We start from the raw sequence: 19,138 nt of genomic DNA, 5'->3' as shown, positions 1-19,138 counted from the left end.
TATGAACTCCTGGTAGTATACTCTCATGTGGTTATTTTAAGGGTAATGTTTTAATTTTAATTGTTTTTAGGGCTTTTAGTCCCATATTTATTCTTCTGTACAGTACTCTTAATTTTAACCTCCTCCACATATATATACGTATATTTATAGTTTTAGTTATATCTGTATTTTATCTGTTATTTATTGTGTGGACTGTACACCGCCCCGAGTCCCTTTTTGGGAGAGGGGGCGGTTTAGAAATGCGAAGAATAAAATAAATAAATCACGTGAAGTCTTAATACCACTTTATAAGACCTTGGTAAGGCCACACTTGGAATACGGCATCCAGTTTTGGTCACCACGATGTAAAAAAGATGTGGAGACTCTAGAAAGAGTGCAGAGAAGAGCAAGAAAGAGGATTAGGGGACTGGAGACTAAAACATATGAAGAACGGTTGCAGAAACTGGGTATGTCTAGCTTAAGAGAAAGAAGGACTAGGGGAGACATGATAGCAGTCTTCCAATATCTCAGGGGCTGCCACAAAGAAGAGGGAGTCAAACTATTCTCCAAGGCACCTGAGGGTAGAACAAGAAGCGATGGGTGGAAACTAATCAAGGAGAGAAGCAATTTAGAACTGAGGAGAAATTTCCTGACAGTTAGAACAATTAATCAGTGGAACAACTTGCCTCCAGAAGTTGTGAATGCCCCAACACTGGAAGTCTTTAAGAAGATGTTGGATAGCCATTTGCCTGAAACGGTATAGGGTTTCCTGCCTAGGCAGGGGGTTGGACTAGAAGGCCTCCAAGGTCCCTTCCAACTCTACTATTGTATTGTATTGTATTGTATTGTAAAGTCATGATGACATAAAATAACTAAGACAAACCTTTGCAATTAATTTTGAATCATCTTTTATGTAAAACAAAGGACGGAAACTAAGAGGCAACCTGTAACTAAGGAAAAGGTTCCTGGCAGTGAGAACAATTAATAAGCGGAACGACTTGCCTCCAGGATTTGTGACACTGCAGGTTTTTAAAAAAGAGGTTGGGCACGCATGGCATCGCCTGTTCCACTTCCGGGTTTCTGGCACGCATGCGCACACGACGATCAGCTGGCCTTTGTGTGTGCGGCAGTGCCGGAAGCTGGAAGAGCTGGTCTTCTGTTTTCAGGCATGACCATGCGTGCCGGCCAGCTGATCGGTGTGCGCGCATGCACGGCAGTCAGTGGTAGGTTTCAAACTTTTTTAGAACCTCTTCTGCAGGTGTGGCCTGCTTTGTGGGAGTGGCTTGCTGACCATGTGACTGGGTGGGAGTGGCTTGCCGGCCATGTGACCGGGTGGGAGTGGCCAACTTGTAAAATGTGGTGAAACTCACTTAACGCTCTTGCTTAGCAACCAAAATGTTGGCTCAGAAACTCTGGCATTTGAAGTGTGCAAGTCTTAAAGCTGTCACGTTACAAGGCCCTCGCACCCCTAACCCTTTAGAGAAAAAAACCCCCAGGGGTGTTCAAACTTGACAGCTTTAAGACTTGTGGACTTCAACTCCCAGAATTCCTCCTCTCGCTCTTCATCGTGATGCTGTGCGGACGGGCGGGGTGAGGGAGCTGGAACAGGTTCTAAACAGCACAGTAGATTTGTGGAACCTCTTCTATAGAAGAGGTTAGAACTGGCAGGAACCCACCCCTGGCGGCAGTAACCAGGAGACTTGCTGGCCGCCGCGCATGCACTCACCGGACACCAGAAGCTCCTTTTCCAGTGTGCTCATGCCCCCTGGGCAGCTCCTCTTTCTTGTCGTGGCCTAGACGAACATCCGTGCATGCAGACTCAGTGCCACACACGCATGCACACACGCTCCCTTTCCAGCACTTGTTGCCGAAAAGGTTCGCCATCCCTGGTATAGGGTTTCCTATTTGAGCAGTAGGGGGGCCTGGGCTAAAAGACCCCCAAGGTCCCTTCTGACTCTGTTCTTCTGTTACTCAATACTACTAGAACTAGTAGAGCAAAAGCAACTTCCGTAGAGAGGCATTTACCTTGATTATCTGGGTGAGGGTTTGGGACGAAGATTCGGCCACCAAAGCCAACAGCATACACCGGTGAAGTTCTCGGATGCTGGAGGCAATGCTCACCGAGAAGGGGGTGAATGCTCTCTTGTGATCGACGGCATCTTCGGCGATGGACAGGAATTGCTTGGAACCTTCCAAAATGGCGGAGAGAACTTGAAAAGCACAAGCACGGGTCTGCAACAGAATAAAGCCAAGAAAGGAGCTGAGCCTAGGCATCTGACGGAGCTGAATTATCTTCCACATCAGTTCCCAAGGATACCGCCGGAGGCTCTGGCTGACCTATGGAAGGCAAAGAGAGCCTGAGATAATTGACGTGATCGTTCCTTAGTAAATCTTTAGCAAAAGCTCTTTGGTGTTCTAAAGGGCACTGGGGATAAAGGGCTGGAGTGCCAGTGGAGGGACTTTAAAGTGAATTGGACTGAACTCTCTTTAAGAAGCATATTCAATCCTTGTTTCCTGGACCTCACGCTGTTCTACTTACCTTTGCAGACTCGGAAGGCTTCAAATTGTTCCTTTTTTCACCACTGCCTTAAACCTATTTTGTTTATTTTCAATAGGATAGGATAGTGCAGGGCAGGGCAGAATAAATAAAATGGAGTGGGGTGGGGGTGGGATGGAGAACTCTGCTGTAGTGTTCTATGACCACACTTCAGCGTTCCAAGTAAGGCACCCATTGAAAGCAGAACTCCGAGGCAGGTAGATTCCTTAAAGAACATGTTTATTGGATACATCCCATCAGCACAGCCGGTAAAAACCAACTCTAAAAGTTCCCGTGGTTTTCACCTCATGAAAAAAGTAAACAAAAAAAAAAACCTCCCAGGTATCACCGGTCACATTGTCCAATGAATACAGCTGGCAGGCTCCTCTCCTCCTCCAACAGCCACCTGTTGCATCTATCATGATGACCTTGGCTCTCACAGGGAAACTTTTTGTTTTGGCTGTTCGCCAGGCTATCTACTTCCCCCCCTCCCTGCCCCCTCTCAGGCTTCGTGGCAAGTATGAAGCAGCACAAGATGGCTTCATCCAGATTCGCTTCGGAGTTGACACCGCAATAAAGTGAACTGCACTGCACTGAATTGAATCCCATTCTATTGCAATGAGTGCTTGGAAGAGGGCTTATGCTGGATCATATCGGATGAGTAGCCAGGAGGATAACGAATCCTCTTACCTTAGGGGAAGGATCTTTTAAAGCAATTGTCATCAAAGACACTGTCTGTGGGCTTCCTATTCCAGGTTCATCGGGAATAAATGCTGACCAGTAACCGTAGAGGACTTTCTTCTCTATGGATTTCACAGTGGAAAGGAAGCAGGTTAAAGCCCCTTGGCGAACTTTAGCTTGGAAAGACCTGGCATGAAAATAGAGACAAAATATAAACAGGGAGAGGGGAAAAAACCTGATTTAACACCTTAAGTAAATGACATTGTCTCATTGGTCAAAGTGGGCAGGGGGGAAGTCTTTGATCTTAGAATATAGAACATAGAATAATAGGTTGGAAGGGACCTTGGAAGTCTTCTAGTCCACACCCTATCTAAGCAGGAAATCCTATACCAGTGATGGCTAACCTTTTCCGGATCGAGTGCCCAAAGTGCGTGTCTCCCCACCCCAAATGCCCAGTGCACGTGCTGGCTGGTGTGTATGCACACCCTGCAAACCGGAACTTTATTTTCCAGTGCATGCATGCCCCCTGGGCAGCTCCTCTTCCCGGTCGTGGATCAGACAAGTGTGTGCAAAGTGCTCCCTTTTCAGCACTTGGTATCGAAAAAGTTCGCCTGGACCAGACAAGCGTGCGCGAAGTGCTCCCTTTCGGCACTTGGTGTCGAAAAAGTTCGCCATCACTGGTATAGGGTCTCCTGCGAGAGCAAAAGGTTGGAGTAGATGACCTCCAAGGTCCCTTCCAACTCTGATACTGTCCAGCTGAAGCCGGATGTTCCCTATCCATACTGCCAGACGTGCCTCCTTCAAAATTCAAGAAAGGAAACCCCCAGCTCCATTGGTTTTAGAGAAAAGGTACTTTTACTGAATATGAAGTGAAAGCATCAGAAGTAAAGCAAGATCTGAAACTAACGGCGCGAAATTGTACCTATCCCAAATCCCTCCCACCCCCCAACAACCCCAAGCTGAATGTCCAATCTCCAGCCTCCAAGGGTGTCATGTGGGGCTGCATCTTCAGGTGGCTTCATCCATCTGGTATGCAGAGACGGTTGACCTTGACCAGACCTAAACAGGACCCTTCAGCATGCGCAGAAGATGGTGAGAACAAAACTCCCTCCTCGTCCCGAGATCGATTTCCCCTCCCAAATACGGAACCCCCCCTCCCTCCCCATTACTACGGCAGCCGATAGCAAGCAAAGCGATATAGAGACACATACATCAATCTCCAAGCCCTGAGATAAGACTGCACATCATTGCTTAATTTGTCAGCATATTGATGATATCTCACCCCTTGGTAACGGGTGCGCTCACCCAGTGGCCTCGCCTAGATAGGAGAGGGGAGAGCACCAAACTTTACAACACCCTCCTAGGGAGGGGTGTGTCTGCCCTTCCCCAGTGATCACTGCCTGGAATCAACCCCAGAAAAAAGGAGGCAGACCAACAGAGAACCATGTTGCCACTCCCGATCCTCTGAGATCATCAGGAAGGATACCACGGTTGAGGGGATCGATGATATTTGTTGCCATGGTTTTGTTTTTACAGATGCAAATTGCCACGTGTCATTTGAAGCCGGCAGTATGCAAAATATTAACCCATGAATAATTGGGAAAACGCTCTCTTTGCTTTTAGGCAATCCTTGACTTACAACTTTTCACTTCGTGACCAAAGTTACAACGGCAGTGAAAACGGTGATCTACCATATTTTTCGGAGTATAAGACGCACCAAGATTTTGAAGAAGCAAATTTTTTAAAAATGTTTTTGCACTCTGCAGACTTCCCTATTCATTCCCCCCCCCCTTTTTTTTTCAAAAAAGGGCATGAATAGCCTTTAGGAGGCATGTAGTAGTGTGCTCCTGGGGGGTGGGGGTGGTCCAAAAATGAGCAAATAATGGCCCATTTTGTGCTCATTTCTGCCCTCCCCAGCCTCCAGGAGCACTCTGGAAGCCCCCTAAAGGCTGTGCATGGCTATTTTGGTGAAAGGGGCGAGGTTTCAGAAGGCAAAAAAATGCTGTATTCCGTGTATAAAAAGCACCCAGATTTTCAGCCTCTTTTTAAAGGGAAAAAGGTGTGTCTTATACGCCGAAAAATACGGTCTGTCCATTTTTTTCACACATACGACCGTTGCAGCATCACGTGATCAAAATTCAGAGGCTTGGCAATTGGCTCGTATTTATGACCGTGGGCTGCAGTGTCCCAGGGAGTCACGCAATCCCCTTTTGCGACCATTTCACAAGGAAAGTCAACAGGGAAAAAGCGAGATTCATTTAACCACCGTGGTACTAACCTTAACAACTGCGGTGATTCATTTAGCAACCGCGGCAAGAAACAGCCTTTAACGACAGTCTCGCCTAGCAACCGTATGGCGACCGTTAAGTCGAGGACTACCTGCGTTTGTTACCAGCGGAGGCAGGGAGGGGAAGTGAAGGAACCGAGAGAGGAAAAAAATAATCTGCTTTTGAAAGAACTCGAGTCAAAGAGAATTCAGCCACGCTGCTGCTGAAAAAGGAACATACACCTCAACGCTGCATAATGGCAGCAGGGTGTGTGTGTGTGTGTGTGTGTGTGTGTGTGTTTGAGTGGTTGCCATCACAAACCTTGTTTTGCTCTGCATTCCACCTTCCGCATCAGAATATTCTGAGTCACTGCTGCTGATTCTCTTCCAGCTGAAAGCGTGGGAAGATAAGCGCTCTTTCGCAAGTGAGGGATATTTATCACTGAATGCCCAATTTCTCATCTTCGAGTCCTGATCTTGCGACAACTCATCCTTTAATGAGGGTTTCTCCACTCTGCCTCCTTCGGCACCTCCTGGCTGCTGTTTTACTCCTTCTTCTTCCGGCTTCCCTTTCTTCGGTTTTCCTTTAGGTTTCTTCCTCCTGTTCTGTGAGAAGTAGTTGTGGGGCGTAGAAATGATTACAAGCACAAGTCTTTTCGATTCGTTGGATTGTGTGTAGGTTCTCTTTAATCAATCCAAGCACCTAATGTTTCTCTTCTTCTAAATATTAATATAGAATAGCCTGGGTAGGATTTTTCTCTCGGCACCAAGAAATCTATCTCAACTTAAGAGGCCGCGTAAGAATCTTGGCTGTTGTGGCCCCGCCAGCAGCCAGCAGAGCTGGCAGCAGATTCGGACAGTGAGGAGGTTGGGGAGGAACATGGGCCAGTCCTGGAGTCTGGGGAAGGCTCTGACGAGGGCTCTGCATCAGAGGCAGAGATGGGGCCAGGGCTGTCTGACAGTTATCAGCTGCCTTCAGAGTCAGATATCAGTGAGGCAGATGAACAGCTGGAGCCTGTTCCCGATGTGCGCATGCGCAGAGCTGCCAGATGAAGGGAACAGCTAAGGAATAAGGGTTGACTTGGGAGTAAGGCCACAGGTGGACGGTGAATGGCCCCTCCCAGAGGAAATAAAAGAGGAGCGAAAGGGGAGTGGAGTTTGCAGGAGACAATTAGTTCATTCCTGCATTCTTGCCAAGTATTGCGGCATCTGAAAGATATGTGCTTGGCTACTCTCCAAGCCTGATAAAGGTCGGGAATTGTGAACTATCTTGAAAGACTGTGGGAGAGGAAAGACTTTGCTAGAGAGGAATTCACTGTCAATTAAATAAAAGGGATTTATCGGGACGAGGACTCAGCTGCCTAGGTCAGAACAGGCGCCGTACGGTTAACAGTGCCTCCTGCTCAAGATTTAAATCGAAGTAAAACGAATATCATGTTTCACAACAGCCGCTTTGGAAGTCCATCTTGTCCAATTTTCGGTTAAGCAAAAGCTCCCAGTTCAAATCCCTGGCATCTCCTTCTAGCACTGGAAAATCCCGGTTTCAGAAATATGAAAAGAAGCTGTCAGCTAGAACAGAATTTCCTTTCATATTCTGCTGTCCTCCAGTTGTATTAAACCTCTCGTCCCCAATGAAAACTGCCATTCATGAGGATTATGGGATTTAGATGGCCCATAAGCAGTAATTAATGAAGGCAGATAAATGCTTATAAGCGGTGGCTTGGCTCTACAGCAGGGGTGTCAAACTCAAGGCCCGGGAGCACGATCCAGTCCATGGGGTGCTTAGGTCTGGCCCACGGGGCCGCCCTGGAAACAGCCAAGGACTGGCCCGCAGTGCCCCCGTCAGCGAAAACGCAGCTCGGGAGGCTGCATTCGGCTGTCCTGAGCTCCATTTTCGCTGGCAGAAGGTTGCAGGAGGCCGTTGCAGCCGAAACGGAGCTTGGGAGCCCGTTTTCACTGGCAGAGTGCTTGGGCTGGCACAGGCACCCCCAAGATGAGTGACATCCAGGTGGCCACGGCCCCCCCTGCCCCCCAAGGTCAAACACAACCCTGATGAGGCCCTCAATGAAATCGGGTTTCACACCCCTGCTCTACAGCAATGTTTCTCAATTTTGGCAATTTAAGCTTGGTGGACTTCATCTCCCAGAATTCCTGGTTGGGGAATTCTGGGAGTTGAAGTCCACTGAGCTTAAAGTGGCCAAGGTTCAGAAATACTAATGTACTGCACAGAATATCATGCACTGCTGTCATGTGCTTTTACCAAAACATTACTTTTTATTCCCCAGACAGACAAAAACAGCCCTCAGCTTGTGACCAGATGTACGTTTTTGAAGTGCCTTAGGTTTAACGCACAACGCACACAAACCGTATTTAAAAAGTTTACCCCGCTCAGTTTAACACTGTTCTGCTCCAACTTTTCTTGCTCGACGGGTGACCGGCTGTCGTACTGAGGAAGGAGTGCTGGATATAAGACGCTGGGCATTTCTATGTTAATTCCAGGGAGTCCATGAAACATGCATTTCTGAAAACATCAAAGAAAACCCTAGACATCAGCACTACAATCTGCTTAGAGCTTCATCAATTTAAATTAAATCACATCTGCTTATTTTTACGACCAAAATTGAGCCCAACATTTCTGTTGCTAAGCGAGGCAGTTGTTTATGTCCATTTTGCCCCACTTTACGACCTATCTTGCCACAGTTGTTAAGCGAATCACTGCAGTTGTTCAATTGGTACTGGGGTTCACAATCTTTTCAAAACCCTGCACCCCTGGAACACTTCTGATATATTCTTGTACTCAGTGGTGGGATTCAAATTTTTTTACTACTGGTTCTGTGGGCTGGGCGTGGCATGGCGTGGCATGGGCTTGGTGGGCGTGGCATAGATTGGTGGGTGTGGCAGGGGAAGGTTATTGCAAAATCTCCTCCCAATCAGCTGGGGCTCGGGATGCAGAGAATAGATGGGGGCGGGGCCAGTCAGAGGTGGTATTTACTGGTTCTTCGAATTACTCAAAATTTCCACTACCGATTCTCCAGAACTGGTCAGAACCTGCTGAATACCCACCTCTACTGCAACGTTTCGGCAAGATCTCACCTGCCATCTTCGGGCTTGGGCTTAAAATGAGAACAGAGCTGCCGTCTTTTTGTAAATCTTGGTGGGAAGGGATGAAGTGCTTATATATATATATATATATATATATATATATATATATATATATATATATATATATATGTGTGTGTGTGTGTGTGTGTGTGTGTGTGTGTGTGTGTGTGTGTGTGTGTGTTACAACCCCTGGTATGCCCAAATATGGGAGGGAGCTCACTACTCCCCTTTTCTGTCCTTCGGCTCATTACAGAGGACCATCCAGGCAGAAAACCATATTTTTATTTTTAATGTTGCCTTTTTATATTTGTGTTGTATTTGTGCTGATACATAAATAAAGGGAGACTACTATAGATCTATTTCAAGCTATTTAGCTCTCATCAGCTAGCCATACCTTTACTGGGATATTATAATTTTGAAACTTCTAAACCCAAGTTTTTGTACCCCCTGGAATATTGTCTCGCACCCCCTGCTGGGAACCCCTGAGCTAGCAGCACAGTTGTGAAGTGAATCTGGCTTCCCCATTGATTTTACTTGTCGGAAGGTCGCCAAAAGGGATCATGTGACTGCAGGACACTGCAACTGTCATAAATATGAGTCAGCTGTCAAGCATCCAAATATAAATCACGTGACCATGGGGATGCTGCAATGGTCGTAAGTGTGAAAAATGGTCATAAGTCACTTTTTAAAGTGCCGTCGTGATTTCAAATGGTCACTAAATGAACATATTCTCCTTTATCGGAAGAAAGAAAAAAGAAACCCATGTATTCTTTTAAACATTGTTGGATATCATAATTTTATAGGGTAAAATTTTTTATAGGGGTGGTGCTCATCTCCGTTTCAAAACTGAAGAGCCAGCACTCTCCGAAGACGTCTCCGTGGTCATGTGGCTGGCATGACTAAATACCGAAGGCGCACGGAACACTGTTACTTCCCACTAAAGGTGGTTCCTATTTTTCTACTTACATTTTTGTGATTTTGGACTGCTAGGTTGGCAGAAGCTGAGACAAGTAACGGGAGCTCACTCCATTACGCAGTGCTAGGGATTCAAACTGCCGAACTGCCAACCTTTCTGATCAACAAGCTCAGCGTCTTAGCCACTGAGCCACCCTTTGGATACTATGGGAATCCAAATTCTTACTAGCTGGTTATTTGTTCAGGATAGCAATGATTTCATTTGCACTTCTACAAAGCACAGGGAAGAGCTGCTGTGCACACGGTATTGAATTAGCACATCGCACCAAATCATGGTTTGCTGAATGAAGCATAATGGCTTGGGCCACACAGCTTAGCTGAGCTAAAAATCATGTTGTACAAAGATTTATTGGGAAGAAAGGGAAGAAAATGGTAAGTGAGCACCTGTCTACTCTAGACGAGTTCAAATCACCAGGACCGGATGGATTACACCCCAGGGCTCTGAAGGAACTGGCAGACGAGATCTCAGAACCACTGAACTATATCTTTCAGAGATCCTGGAACACAAGGGAACTACCAGAGGACTGGAAAAGAGCTGATGTGGTTCCCATCTTCAAAAAAGGGGAAAAAACAGATCCAGGAAACTATCAACCTGACCTCAATACCAGGAAAGATTCTGGAAAAGACAATCAAGCAACAAATTAGCGAACACCTAGAAGCAAACAAAGTAATAGCCAAAAGCCAACATGGATTTGTCAAAAACAGATCATGCCAGACTAATCTTATTGCATTCTTTGACAAAGTGACAAAATTAGTGGACCAGAGGAATGCTGTCGATGTAGTTTACTTGGACTTCAGTAAGGCATTTGATAAGGTAGACCATAACCTACTACTAGATAAAGTAGAAGAATGTGGGTTAGACAGCATCACCACCAGATGGATTCGTAACTGGCTGACCAACCACACTCAACGTGTAGTCCTCAATGGAACTGCATCTACATGGAGGGAAGTATGCAGTGGAGTACCCCAAGGCTCTGTGTTGGGCCCAGTACTCTTCAACATCTTCATCAATGATTTGGATGAGGGAATAAATGGGGAACTCATCAAATTTGCAGATGACACCAAGCTGGCAGGAATAGCCAACACTCCAGAAGATAGGCTTAAGATACAGAAGGATCTTGACAAACTTGAACATTGGGCACTATCTAATAAAATGAAATTCAATGGTGAAAAGAGTAAGATTCTACATTTAGGCAAGAAAAATGAAATGCACAGGTACAGTATAGGTGGTACCTTCCTCAATAGTAGTAACTCTGAAAGGGATCTTGGAGTCCTAGTGGACAACCATTTAAACATGAGCCAGCCATGTGCAGCAGCTGCCAAAAAAGCCAACACAGTTCTAGGCTGCATCAACAGAGGGATAGAATCAAGATCACGTGAAGTGTTAATACCACTTTATAATGCCTTGGTAAGGCCACACTTGGAATACTGCATTCAGTTGTGGTCACCATGATGTAGAAAAGATGTGGAGACTCTAGAAAGAGTGCAGAGAAGAGCAACAAAGAGGATTAGGGTACTGGAGACTAAAACATATGAAGAACGGTTGCAGGACCTGGGTATGTCTAGTTGAATGAAAAGAAGGACTAGGGGAGACATGATAGCAGCATTCCAATATCTCAGGGGCTGCCACAAAGAAGAGGGAGTCAAACTATTCTCCAAGGCGCCTGAGGGCAGAACAAGAAGCAATGGGTGGAGACTAATCAAGGAGAGAAGCAACTTAGAACTGAGTAGAAATTTCCTGACAGTTAGAACAATTAACCAGTGGAACAGCTTGCCTCCAGAAGATGTGAAAGCCCCAACACTGGAAGTCTTTAAGAAGATGTTGGATAGCCATTTGTCTGAAGTGGTGTAGGGTTTCCTGCCTAGGCAGGGGGTTGGACTAGAAGACCTCCAAGGTCCCTTCCAACTCTGCTATTGTATTGTATTGTATTGTATTATTGGATTTGCATTTGTGATGCAAAGCTCAAACCACAAATCCTATTCTGGCTTAGGGTGACATGTTAAACCAGCTGCAAACTATCTTTGGACATCGTAATGCCCGGTGGATTATTGTGACAGATGTCAGTCTTGCCTCCCCCATTATACATTCACAGTACAGAGACAAACACCACCCCCTTACGGCTTTAAGATTAGACTATTTTCCATTACTATTTTGGAGTTAGCCCTATTCTGTGTGTCACCCACACTCAAAACTGTGGATAAGGTTTTCTTATGTAAAGATAAAGTTGGGATCACTGGAATGCCACCCCGAGAATCCACTGGAGAAAAAAAATAAGTAAGGGCAACAACGGAAAGGAGAGAGGAAGAGAAGGGGAAAAAAGAAAGGGTAAAGCAGAGGAAGTAAGGGAGGGGAAGTAAGAGTAGGAGAGAGGGTAAGGAGGAGAAGAAGAGAGGAGGAATGGGGGAAAGGGAATGGAAGAAGGAAAGAGGAAGGAGAGGAGGAAAGGAGAAAGTAGAGAAGAGAGGTTGAGAAGATGGAAGGAGCAGGGTTGTTGCGAAACAAGATGGAGATACAGGGGAGCAAGAAAGTGACCCCAACTGTGTTTTATTTGTAAGAAGATTGCGATAAATGTCAGTACTTAATAGATATGTGTTAACAGGATTTACAAGAATGTATATCTGTGAATGTGTATGAAAGGAAAAAAAATAAAACTTTATACCAAAAAAAACCAAACCTCTGGACAAGGTGATTACAGTACAGAAGTTACCATGATCCATGATTTCGTTGATTTACTTCAAACAAACATAGATGCTTTTACTCTCATTTTGAGTTTCAGCAGCAACACAAATTGGGATGCACCTAAAACGGCAACTTACAGCCATTCATTTCACAACTGCTCAACCACACTGAATAAATCACACACTTTAGTTCAGTGTGAGACCAGATCTCACACTTAAAGCCATCACAGCATCCCCCAGGGTCACCTGATCACTTAGCAACTGACTTGGACAGATGGTCCTTAACTTACAACTGTTCATTTACCATGTTTCCCAGGATATAAGACAGGGTCTTCTTTTCTTTTGACCCCCCCCCCCGAAATAAGCACGTGGCCTTATTTTGGGGGAGATCTTATTATTTTTGAGGTGCAGGATGTCACCTCACGGCTGCTGCTGTGTTGCAATATTTTCGGAGAGGGCTTATTTTAGCGCATGCGCTCCAAAGCCCAATTGGGGTTATTATCCGGGAGGGGGGGGGTGTCTTATTTTCAGGGAAACAGGGTAGTGACCAGTTGAAGTTACAACAGCTTTGAAACAAGTGACTTATGACCATTTTTCACACATGCGACTGTTGCAGCATCTACATGGATGCTCGCGGGATCAAAATTCGGAGGCTTGGCAACAGGTTCATATTCATGGGCGTTGCCATGTCCCAGGGTCATGTGATTCCCCTCTTGCGACCTTCTGACCAGCAAAGTCAATGGAGAAAGTCAGATTCACTTAACAACCGTGTCACTAACTTAACAACTGCAACGATTCGCTTAACAAATGTGGCAAGAAAAATCCTAAAATGGGATAAAGCTCACAACGAATTTCTCACTTCGCAGTAGAAAATCTGGACTCAATTGGGGTCATAAGTTGAGGACTACTTGTATTTATAATGGTTGCAGCATTCTGGGGCTATGTGATCGCCATTTGAGGTCTTCCCAGCCAGCTTCCAACAAGCAGTTAATGGGGAAAGTTGGATTTGCTGAACGACTGTGTGATTCACTTAACAGCTGTGGCAATAAAGCTCATAAAATTGGGTGCAACTCACATATCAATCACCTTGCTTAGCAACGCAAATTCAAATCCCAATGGCAGTCGTACGTAAAGGACTACCTGTATTCCATTTCCCTGAAAATAAGACCTCCCCGGATAATAAGCCCTATCAGGATTTTGAGTGCATGTGCTAAAATAAGCTCTCCCCTGAAAATAAGCCCTCCCTGAAAGTATTGCAACACAGCAGCAGCCATGAGGTGACCACGCTTGCCGCCTCCTGCACCTCAAAAATAATAAGACCTCCCCGAAAATAGGGCCAAGCACTTATTTTGGGGGTCAAAAGAAAATAAGACCCTGTCTTATTTGGGGGGAAACACGATAGTAGACCTTGAATGTTTCTTCACAGACATGCCAAGAGGAATACAAAGCTGCCTTTGCTATCAAATCAATTATGGGTCCTGGGGCTTGTGCAATTCTAATTTTGGAAACCAGAGACATTTCAAAAGCATGCTGCACCTCTGAGTACAAAGGCCAGTCAAAAACTTTTCCAGGGTTGTTTTGTGGCACTCAGGGAACCTCTGTAGGTCAGGGAAGATTTCCACTTTAAATCTCTTGTCACCTTCAACACAGCAAGGAGGGAACCAAGGTGGTCAGTCTGGGTCAGCCTCATCTTTCCTCCGTTTAAGAGCGACTGGATTCCTTTCAAAGAGTTTTGTAACAGCTGGAAAAGGAAATGGAAAAACAATGAGCCTTCTTGCAACTATCAGGGAATAGTACAACTCTATCATCTAGAGCAGGGGTCACCAACCTTTTGGACCTCAGGGACCACTAAATCCATAATTTTAAATTCCATGGACCACTAATATGCTCTGCCTAATGACCAGCTGGGTGGGCATGGCTAGGTGGTCACGTGACTGGGTGGGCGTGGCCAACTCAGTGTCACTCACATCAAGGGGCACTTTGCCAGCCTCAACTCGCCCCGCCCCTCTCAGCCACTCCTTGCCTGGGCTCCTTAGGGCCCCAACAGGAAGCAGTTGCTGGAGCTAAGCAGCCACCATGAGAAAGAGTTAGCAAAACAGGTGGCTCAGTTCAAATTGGATCTGACCGAGAAGGAGGCTCAGTAGGAACACCACACTGAGGACTACGAGCATAGGCTTTCCAAGCAGAGGGAAGACCTGTGGAAGTGCAAGGCCAGGTACTGGCACCTGGAGGCTCTGTGGGCTGAGATGGTCAACCAGTTCCAGGCCATGATGCAGTCCCACTGGAACAAGGCCCTCTGGCTCTTCGCCACCGGTGGCGCTTCCCTCCAGCCTTCGCCCAAAGCCCCACACCAGGAGGTCGAAGCAGATCCCTAGTTGGAACTTCTGCCCCCCTCCGTCCCACAAAAGGACCCCGAAGGGGGAGACTCTCTCCAGCAACACAAACGTTCATTGCACGTATCCATCCCAGGGGCCGTAGTTTGAGGACCCCTGATTTAGTGCAATATAAAAAATGCAAATAATTGTTCTGCGGACCACCAAAATTATCTCGCGGACCACCAGTGGTCCACGGACCATCTGTTGGTGACCGCTGATCTAGAGTGCCATTTTATCGAGGTGATAAAAGTCCAAGGGCAAAGGTCTCCCTCATGTGATTAGAGTTTGAGAAGTTGCTATAATGATACCGGTCTCACACCCAACTTTAATTGCAAACTCAACCTGTGGTTTTGATTAAGTAACCATTGGGCTTATGTAAGATCATTCCATGTGAAATGGATTTCTAAATTTTATCACCAGCAACTAATTAGCAACCTCTGACAGTTGCCCCAAAGTAAGTTTAATAATAACAGGGACATGATTTCCATGATTTCCAATTTACCTCTTTACAGGTTCACAACAAGAAGAAAATCCGGAAATGCTTCGCTTAAAGCGTGCTTGCAGGAAAAGCCACTATCCTGATTAAGCCACAGCTGAGGTTCTACTGATAAAGGAGAATATTTGTAGCTCAGGGTTGAACTGTGGGATGCTCTCTGAGCTTGGTTGTTCCCTTGCAGATGTTCCATTAGTTTGGGTAATGAAACAGCTGCAAGAAAATAACCAAGCTCAGAGAGCCCTTGGAATGCTGCATCCAGTTTTGGTTGCCGTGATGTAAAACAGATGCTGAGACTTTCTAGAAAGAGTGCAGAGAAGAGCAAGAAAGAGGATTAGGGGACTGGAGACTAAAACATATGAAGAACGATTGCAGGAACTGGGTATGTCTAGCTTAATAGAAAGAAGGACTAGGGGAGACATGATAGCAGTGTTCCAATATCTCAGGGGTTGCCACAAAGAAGAGGGAGTCAAACTATTCTCCAAGGCACCTGAGGGTAGAACAAGGAGCAATGGGTGGAAACTAATCAAGGAGAGAAGCAACTTAGAACTGAGGAGAAATTTCCTGACAGTGAGAACAATTAATCAGTGGAACAACTTGCCACCAGAAGTTATGAATGCTCCAACACTGGATATTTTTAAGAAGATGTTGCATAACCATTTGTCTGAAACGGTATAGGGTTTCCTGCCTAAGCAGGGGTTGGACAAGAAGACCTCCAAGGTCCCTTCCAACTCTGCTATTCTATTCTTACCATGGCAAAGGTGATGTCATCTACTTCGGTTCCTTTGGAAGACTGTAAGATGCTCAGGAAAGCCTGAAAGCAGATCTCTCTGTATGATTCCTCCAGGTAGGGCTGTCCAGGTAGGCTAAAAGACAGGCAGATGCAAAGGAGGAAGATGAGCTGCAGAAAAGGAGTAATGCTTTTATCTGCCTGTTTAGAAAATGCAGTAGAAGGAAGAAGCAACCCCTTCATCTCAGAAAGCTCATTGTGGGAATAAATTGACTGTACATGTCTGTGGGTTTTAGCTAAACATAACAGGAGATGTGGTTTTGGCTAGGAGGAACTGTTGCTCTTGGCTAGGAGGAACTGTGATTCTTTGTATGGTGATAAACAACTCCTTATATATACCATTATATGTAACCAATCATTTTTAACTGCTTAAAGCTTCCTGTCATATTCTAATAAAAGAGAGTGTCGGGCGTAGGCTACTCATCCCGAGGACATCCTTGTGTCCGTGTCTTTCATGGGTAGCCGGGAAAATCCACAAGTGGTGACCCCGACGTGATAGTTCCCAGACTATACATCCCCCGACGTGATGGCTTCGGCTGTACGTCTCTTGAACTTTCTTTGCTCACTGCCTGGAAGAGGCTATGCATACATCCTGTCTGAAGCAAGACTAGGATCCCCTCGTGAGTATAAGAAAGAAGGTTAACCAAGAAGCAGGTGCGACCTGCAAAAACTTGGTAAACCAATCAAGGTTTAAATTATTATTCTAAAAAGAATAATGGAACGATTTTACTAAAACCAAGCAAATTTAATTTGGCCTTTTTATATTTGGAAATCCGGAAAAGGGCTCTGTAAAAATGTCTATGTGGAAAAGATTGGGAATTTATTTCCACAAGACACAAAGAACCCCTGCAAAAGTGTTATTTATCAAGTAAAAATTCTTTCTCCAAAATCATCTTCAATTGGTCTTTTAACTCCTCATGGAGATGTTAATTTTTCTGCTCCTCCACAGTTAGAGGAACAATTAGCAAAAGAGGAGGGGAATAAACATATGTTTTCTGTCTCTCCACCTAAATTGATTCCACAAGATTATGAAGTAATTAGTTTAAAGGATTGCTTTTTTTTCTATCCTTCCTTACCCTGTTTCGTAAGAAAAGTTTGACTCTGTGTGTCTGCTTCTTATCTCTTCCCCCTCTCCGGGATGTCTGTTGCTTTCCCCCCCACTTTCTTTTCTTTAGAAAGAGTTCGTGTTGGCTTAAGAGCCTGTGTTTTTTAGAAGAGCCAAATTGCAGGAAAACAACAGAGAGATAATTTTGAGGCTCGAATGAAGCTTTTGGTTAAATTAGCAAAGGGAAATGTTACGTTTGAATGCCGGAGGGCATTTCTTGGACTTGGGAACGATCTTGATATGGTAGATATGATTATATATTTACTTAGTTTTTTTTAAATTTAGATTTATGTTGCAGAATTGAAGTTTTTATATAAGTGCTATTCATTGGCTTTGGAAAATCATTATATGGATGATATTTTAATTAGAGCCCCAAAGATATAACCTAATTAGCTTTCAAAAATAAAAAATGATTTTGTACTGGAAGGAGTGCAGAGAAGGGTAACGAAGGTGATTGATGTGAGGTTGCAGGAACTGGGTATGTTTGGCTTGTTGCAGAAACTGGGTATGTTTAGCTTGAGAGGGAGAAGGAGTAGGGGAGATATGATAGCATTGTTCCAATGTCTCGGGGGTTGCCGCGGAGAGGAGGGAATCAGGCTGTTCTCCAAGGCACCTGAGGGTAAAACAAGAGGCGATGGGTGGAGGCTGGTCAAGGAAAGAAACGGCTTGGAGCTGGGGAGAGATTTCCTAACAGTTAGAGCAGTTTGTCACTGGAACGGCTTGCCTCCAGGGGTTGTGAATGCCCCAACACTGGAGGTTTTTGAGAGGATGTTGAATGGTTATTTGTCTGAGATGATATAGGGTTTCCTGCCTAGGCAGGGGGGTTGGACTGGAGGACCTTCAGGGTCCCTTCCAACTCTACTATTGTATTATTATTGTATTATCTATTTTTAATTTTTGGCCACATTTTAATGAGAAAAAACAATTAATTATGTTATTTTTCACCTTTTTTCAGCTTTTACTGCCTTGGGCAAACTTTTCTTTTCAAAAACTGATAATGGCCTGGCCTATTTTTTATTGGCTTTTTGTAATCTTGTACTAATTGGAACATTGTTTTAATTTTTGGGTTTTTTTCTTCTTATAATTCCACAGGTTAAGCCATTGTAAAACGTGTTAATTGGTCCTTTAAAAACTGTTTTTTCAAACAAATAAAAAAGGAGGGATTTTGGGTACCTAATAATTTGGTGTACCCCAATTTGGCTAATTTGGCATAAGTAACATAATAGATTTAAAAAGTTTGTTTGCCTCCCCCGCAAGGGGGACGAGGATATGTTGTGCTTGCTTCTACAGATCTTTGTGGATTCTAGTACGTGATGTTTGTCTAGCCAAAAATATTGTCATACCAGTTCCCAAATCCAGTTCCAGAGATGACCAAGATGACTTACAGACAGCACAGTGGCCAATACGATCTTGCCAAAACAGCTGTCCAGTGATGTGAAAAACCAAAAACCACCAAAGCAGTGCTAAAACAATGACACGTGGAACAAATGCACTGCCATTTTTGCCAAGTTAATCTATGGGTGCAACTAACATCACACACACTGACTTGAACTGTACATGAAACATTTGCTTTCTACATGCTTGGATCCTGTTTGAATCTTGCCTGCAGTCATTCAAATTTCATTGGTTCGAATTATAAGACTATCTTTCATTGAGGATTAATTGCTTATGATCCTCCACCTGATGCAATTGCTTTGTATACTCCCATAGTAGCAGTTCCTGACAATGTAACATGTGCTAAAGTAGTTAACTGTATATCTTTAAGTAAAAAGCCTCACTGTTTCCATATTAGTTCACCTGCTTTAAATTGTATAGCTTTGAGGAGATTTCCTTTCACTTTGCTTATGTTTGGCTTCTGCAAGGATGGTTTTTTACATATGGTTACGACACTTTTAATTACATTTCTGTTAATATTAGTGAAGCACAATCTTGCTTTAGCTAGTTAATTCTTGTGTTGCTTTCCAAACAGCAACTTCAGACATCACTTGTGACTTTGAGACTAATGTGGTTGTATGTAATTTGGTCTATTTTAGTATCCAGTACCAATTCAATATTTTATACAATTTGGCCTTTGATTTGAAAATTGATGCCCTAGGATCCTGGTGGGAAAGCTTTTACCCACAGGTCTGTTGGGAAATGTTTTAAGTTATTTAGTCA

General features: G+C 44.6%; 1 protein-coding gene across 2 annotated transcripts in view; it reads right to left on the bottom strand.

Annotated features, from left to right (window-relative positions):
- The window catches only part of HEATR6 (HEAT repeat containing 6), a 71,135-nt gene that overhangs the window by 41,626 nt on the left and 10,371 nt on the right, over window positions 1-19,138 (bottom strand). For both annotated transcript variants that reach the window (XM_081945392.1, XM_081945393.1), the window contains 6 exons: window positions 15,838-15,952; window positions 13,858-13,959; window positions 7,846-7,983; window positions 5,785-6,068; window positions 3,206-3,383; window positions 2,005-2,211 (listed from right to left, as the gene is read on the bottom strand). In XM_081945392.1, coding sequence (XP_081801518.1) covers window positions 2,005-2,211; window positions 3,206-3,383; window positions 5,785-6,068; window positions 7,846-7,983; window positions 13,858-13,959; window positions 15,838-15,952 — 1,024 coding nt within the window. The remainder of the gene's footprint in view (window positions 1-2,004; window positions 2,212-3,205; window positions 3,384-5,784; window positions 6,069-7,845; window positions 7,984-13,857; window positions 13,960-15,837; window positions 15,953-19,138) is intronic.

Source organism: Natrix helvetica (genome assembly GCF_964273705.1).
Source record: "Natrix helvetica genome assembly, chromosome: 2".
In the NCBI taxonomy this organism is placed as follows: domain Eukaryota; kingdom Metazoa; phylum Chordata; class Lepidosauria; order Squamata; family Natricidae; genus Natrix; species Natrix helvetica.
This window is presented reverse-complemented; position numbering and strand designations above follow the sequence as displayed.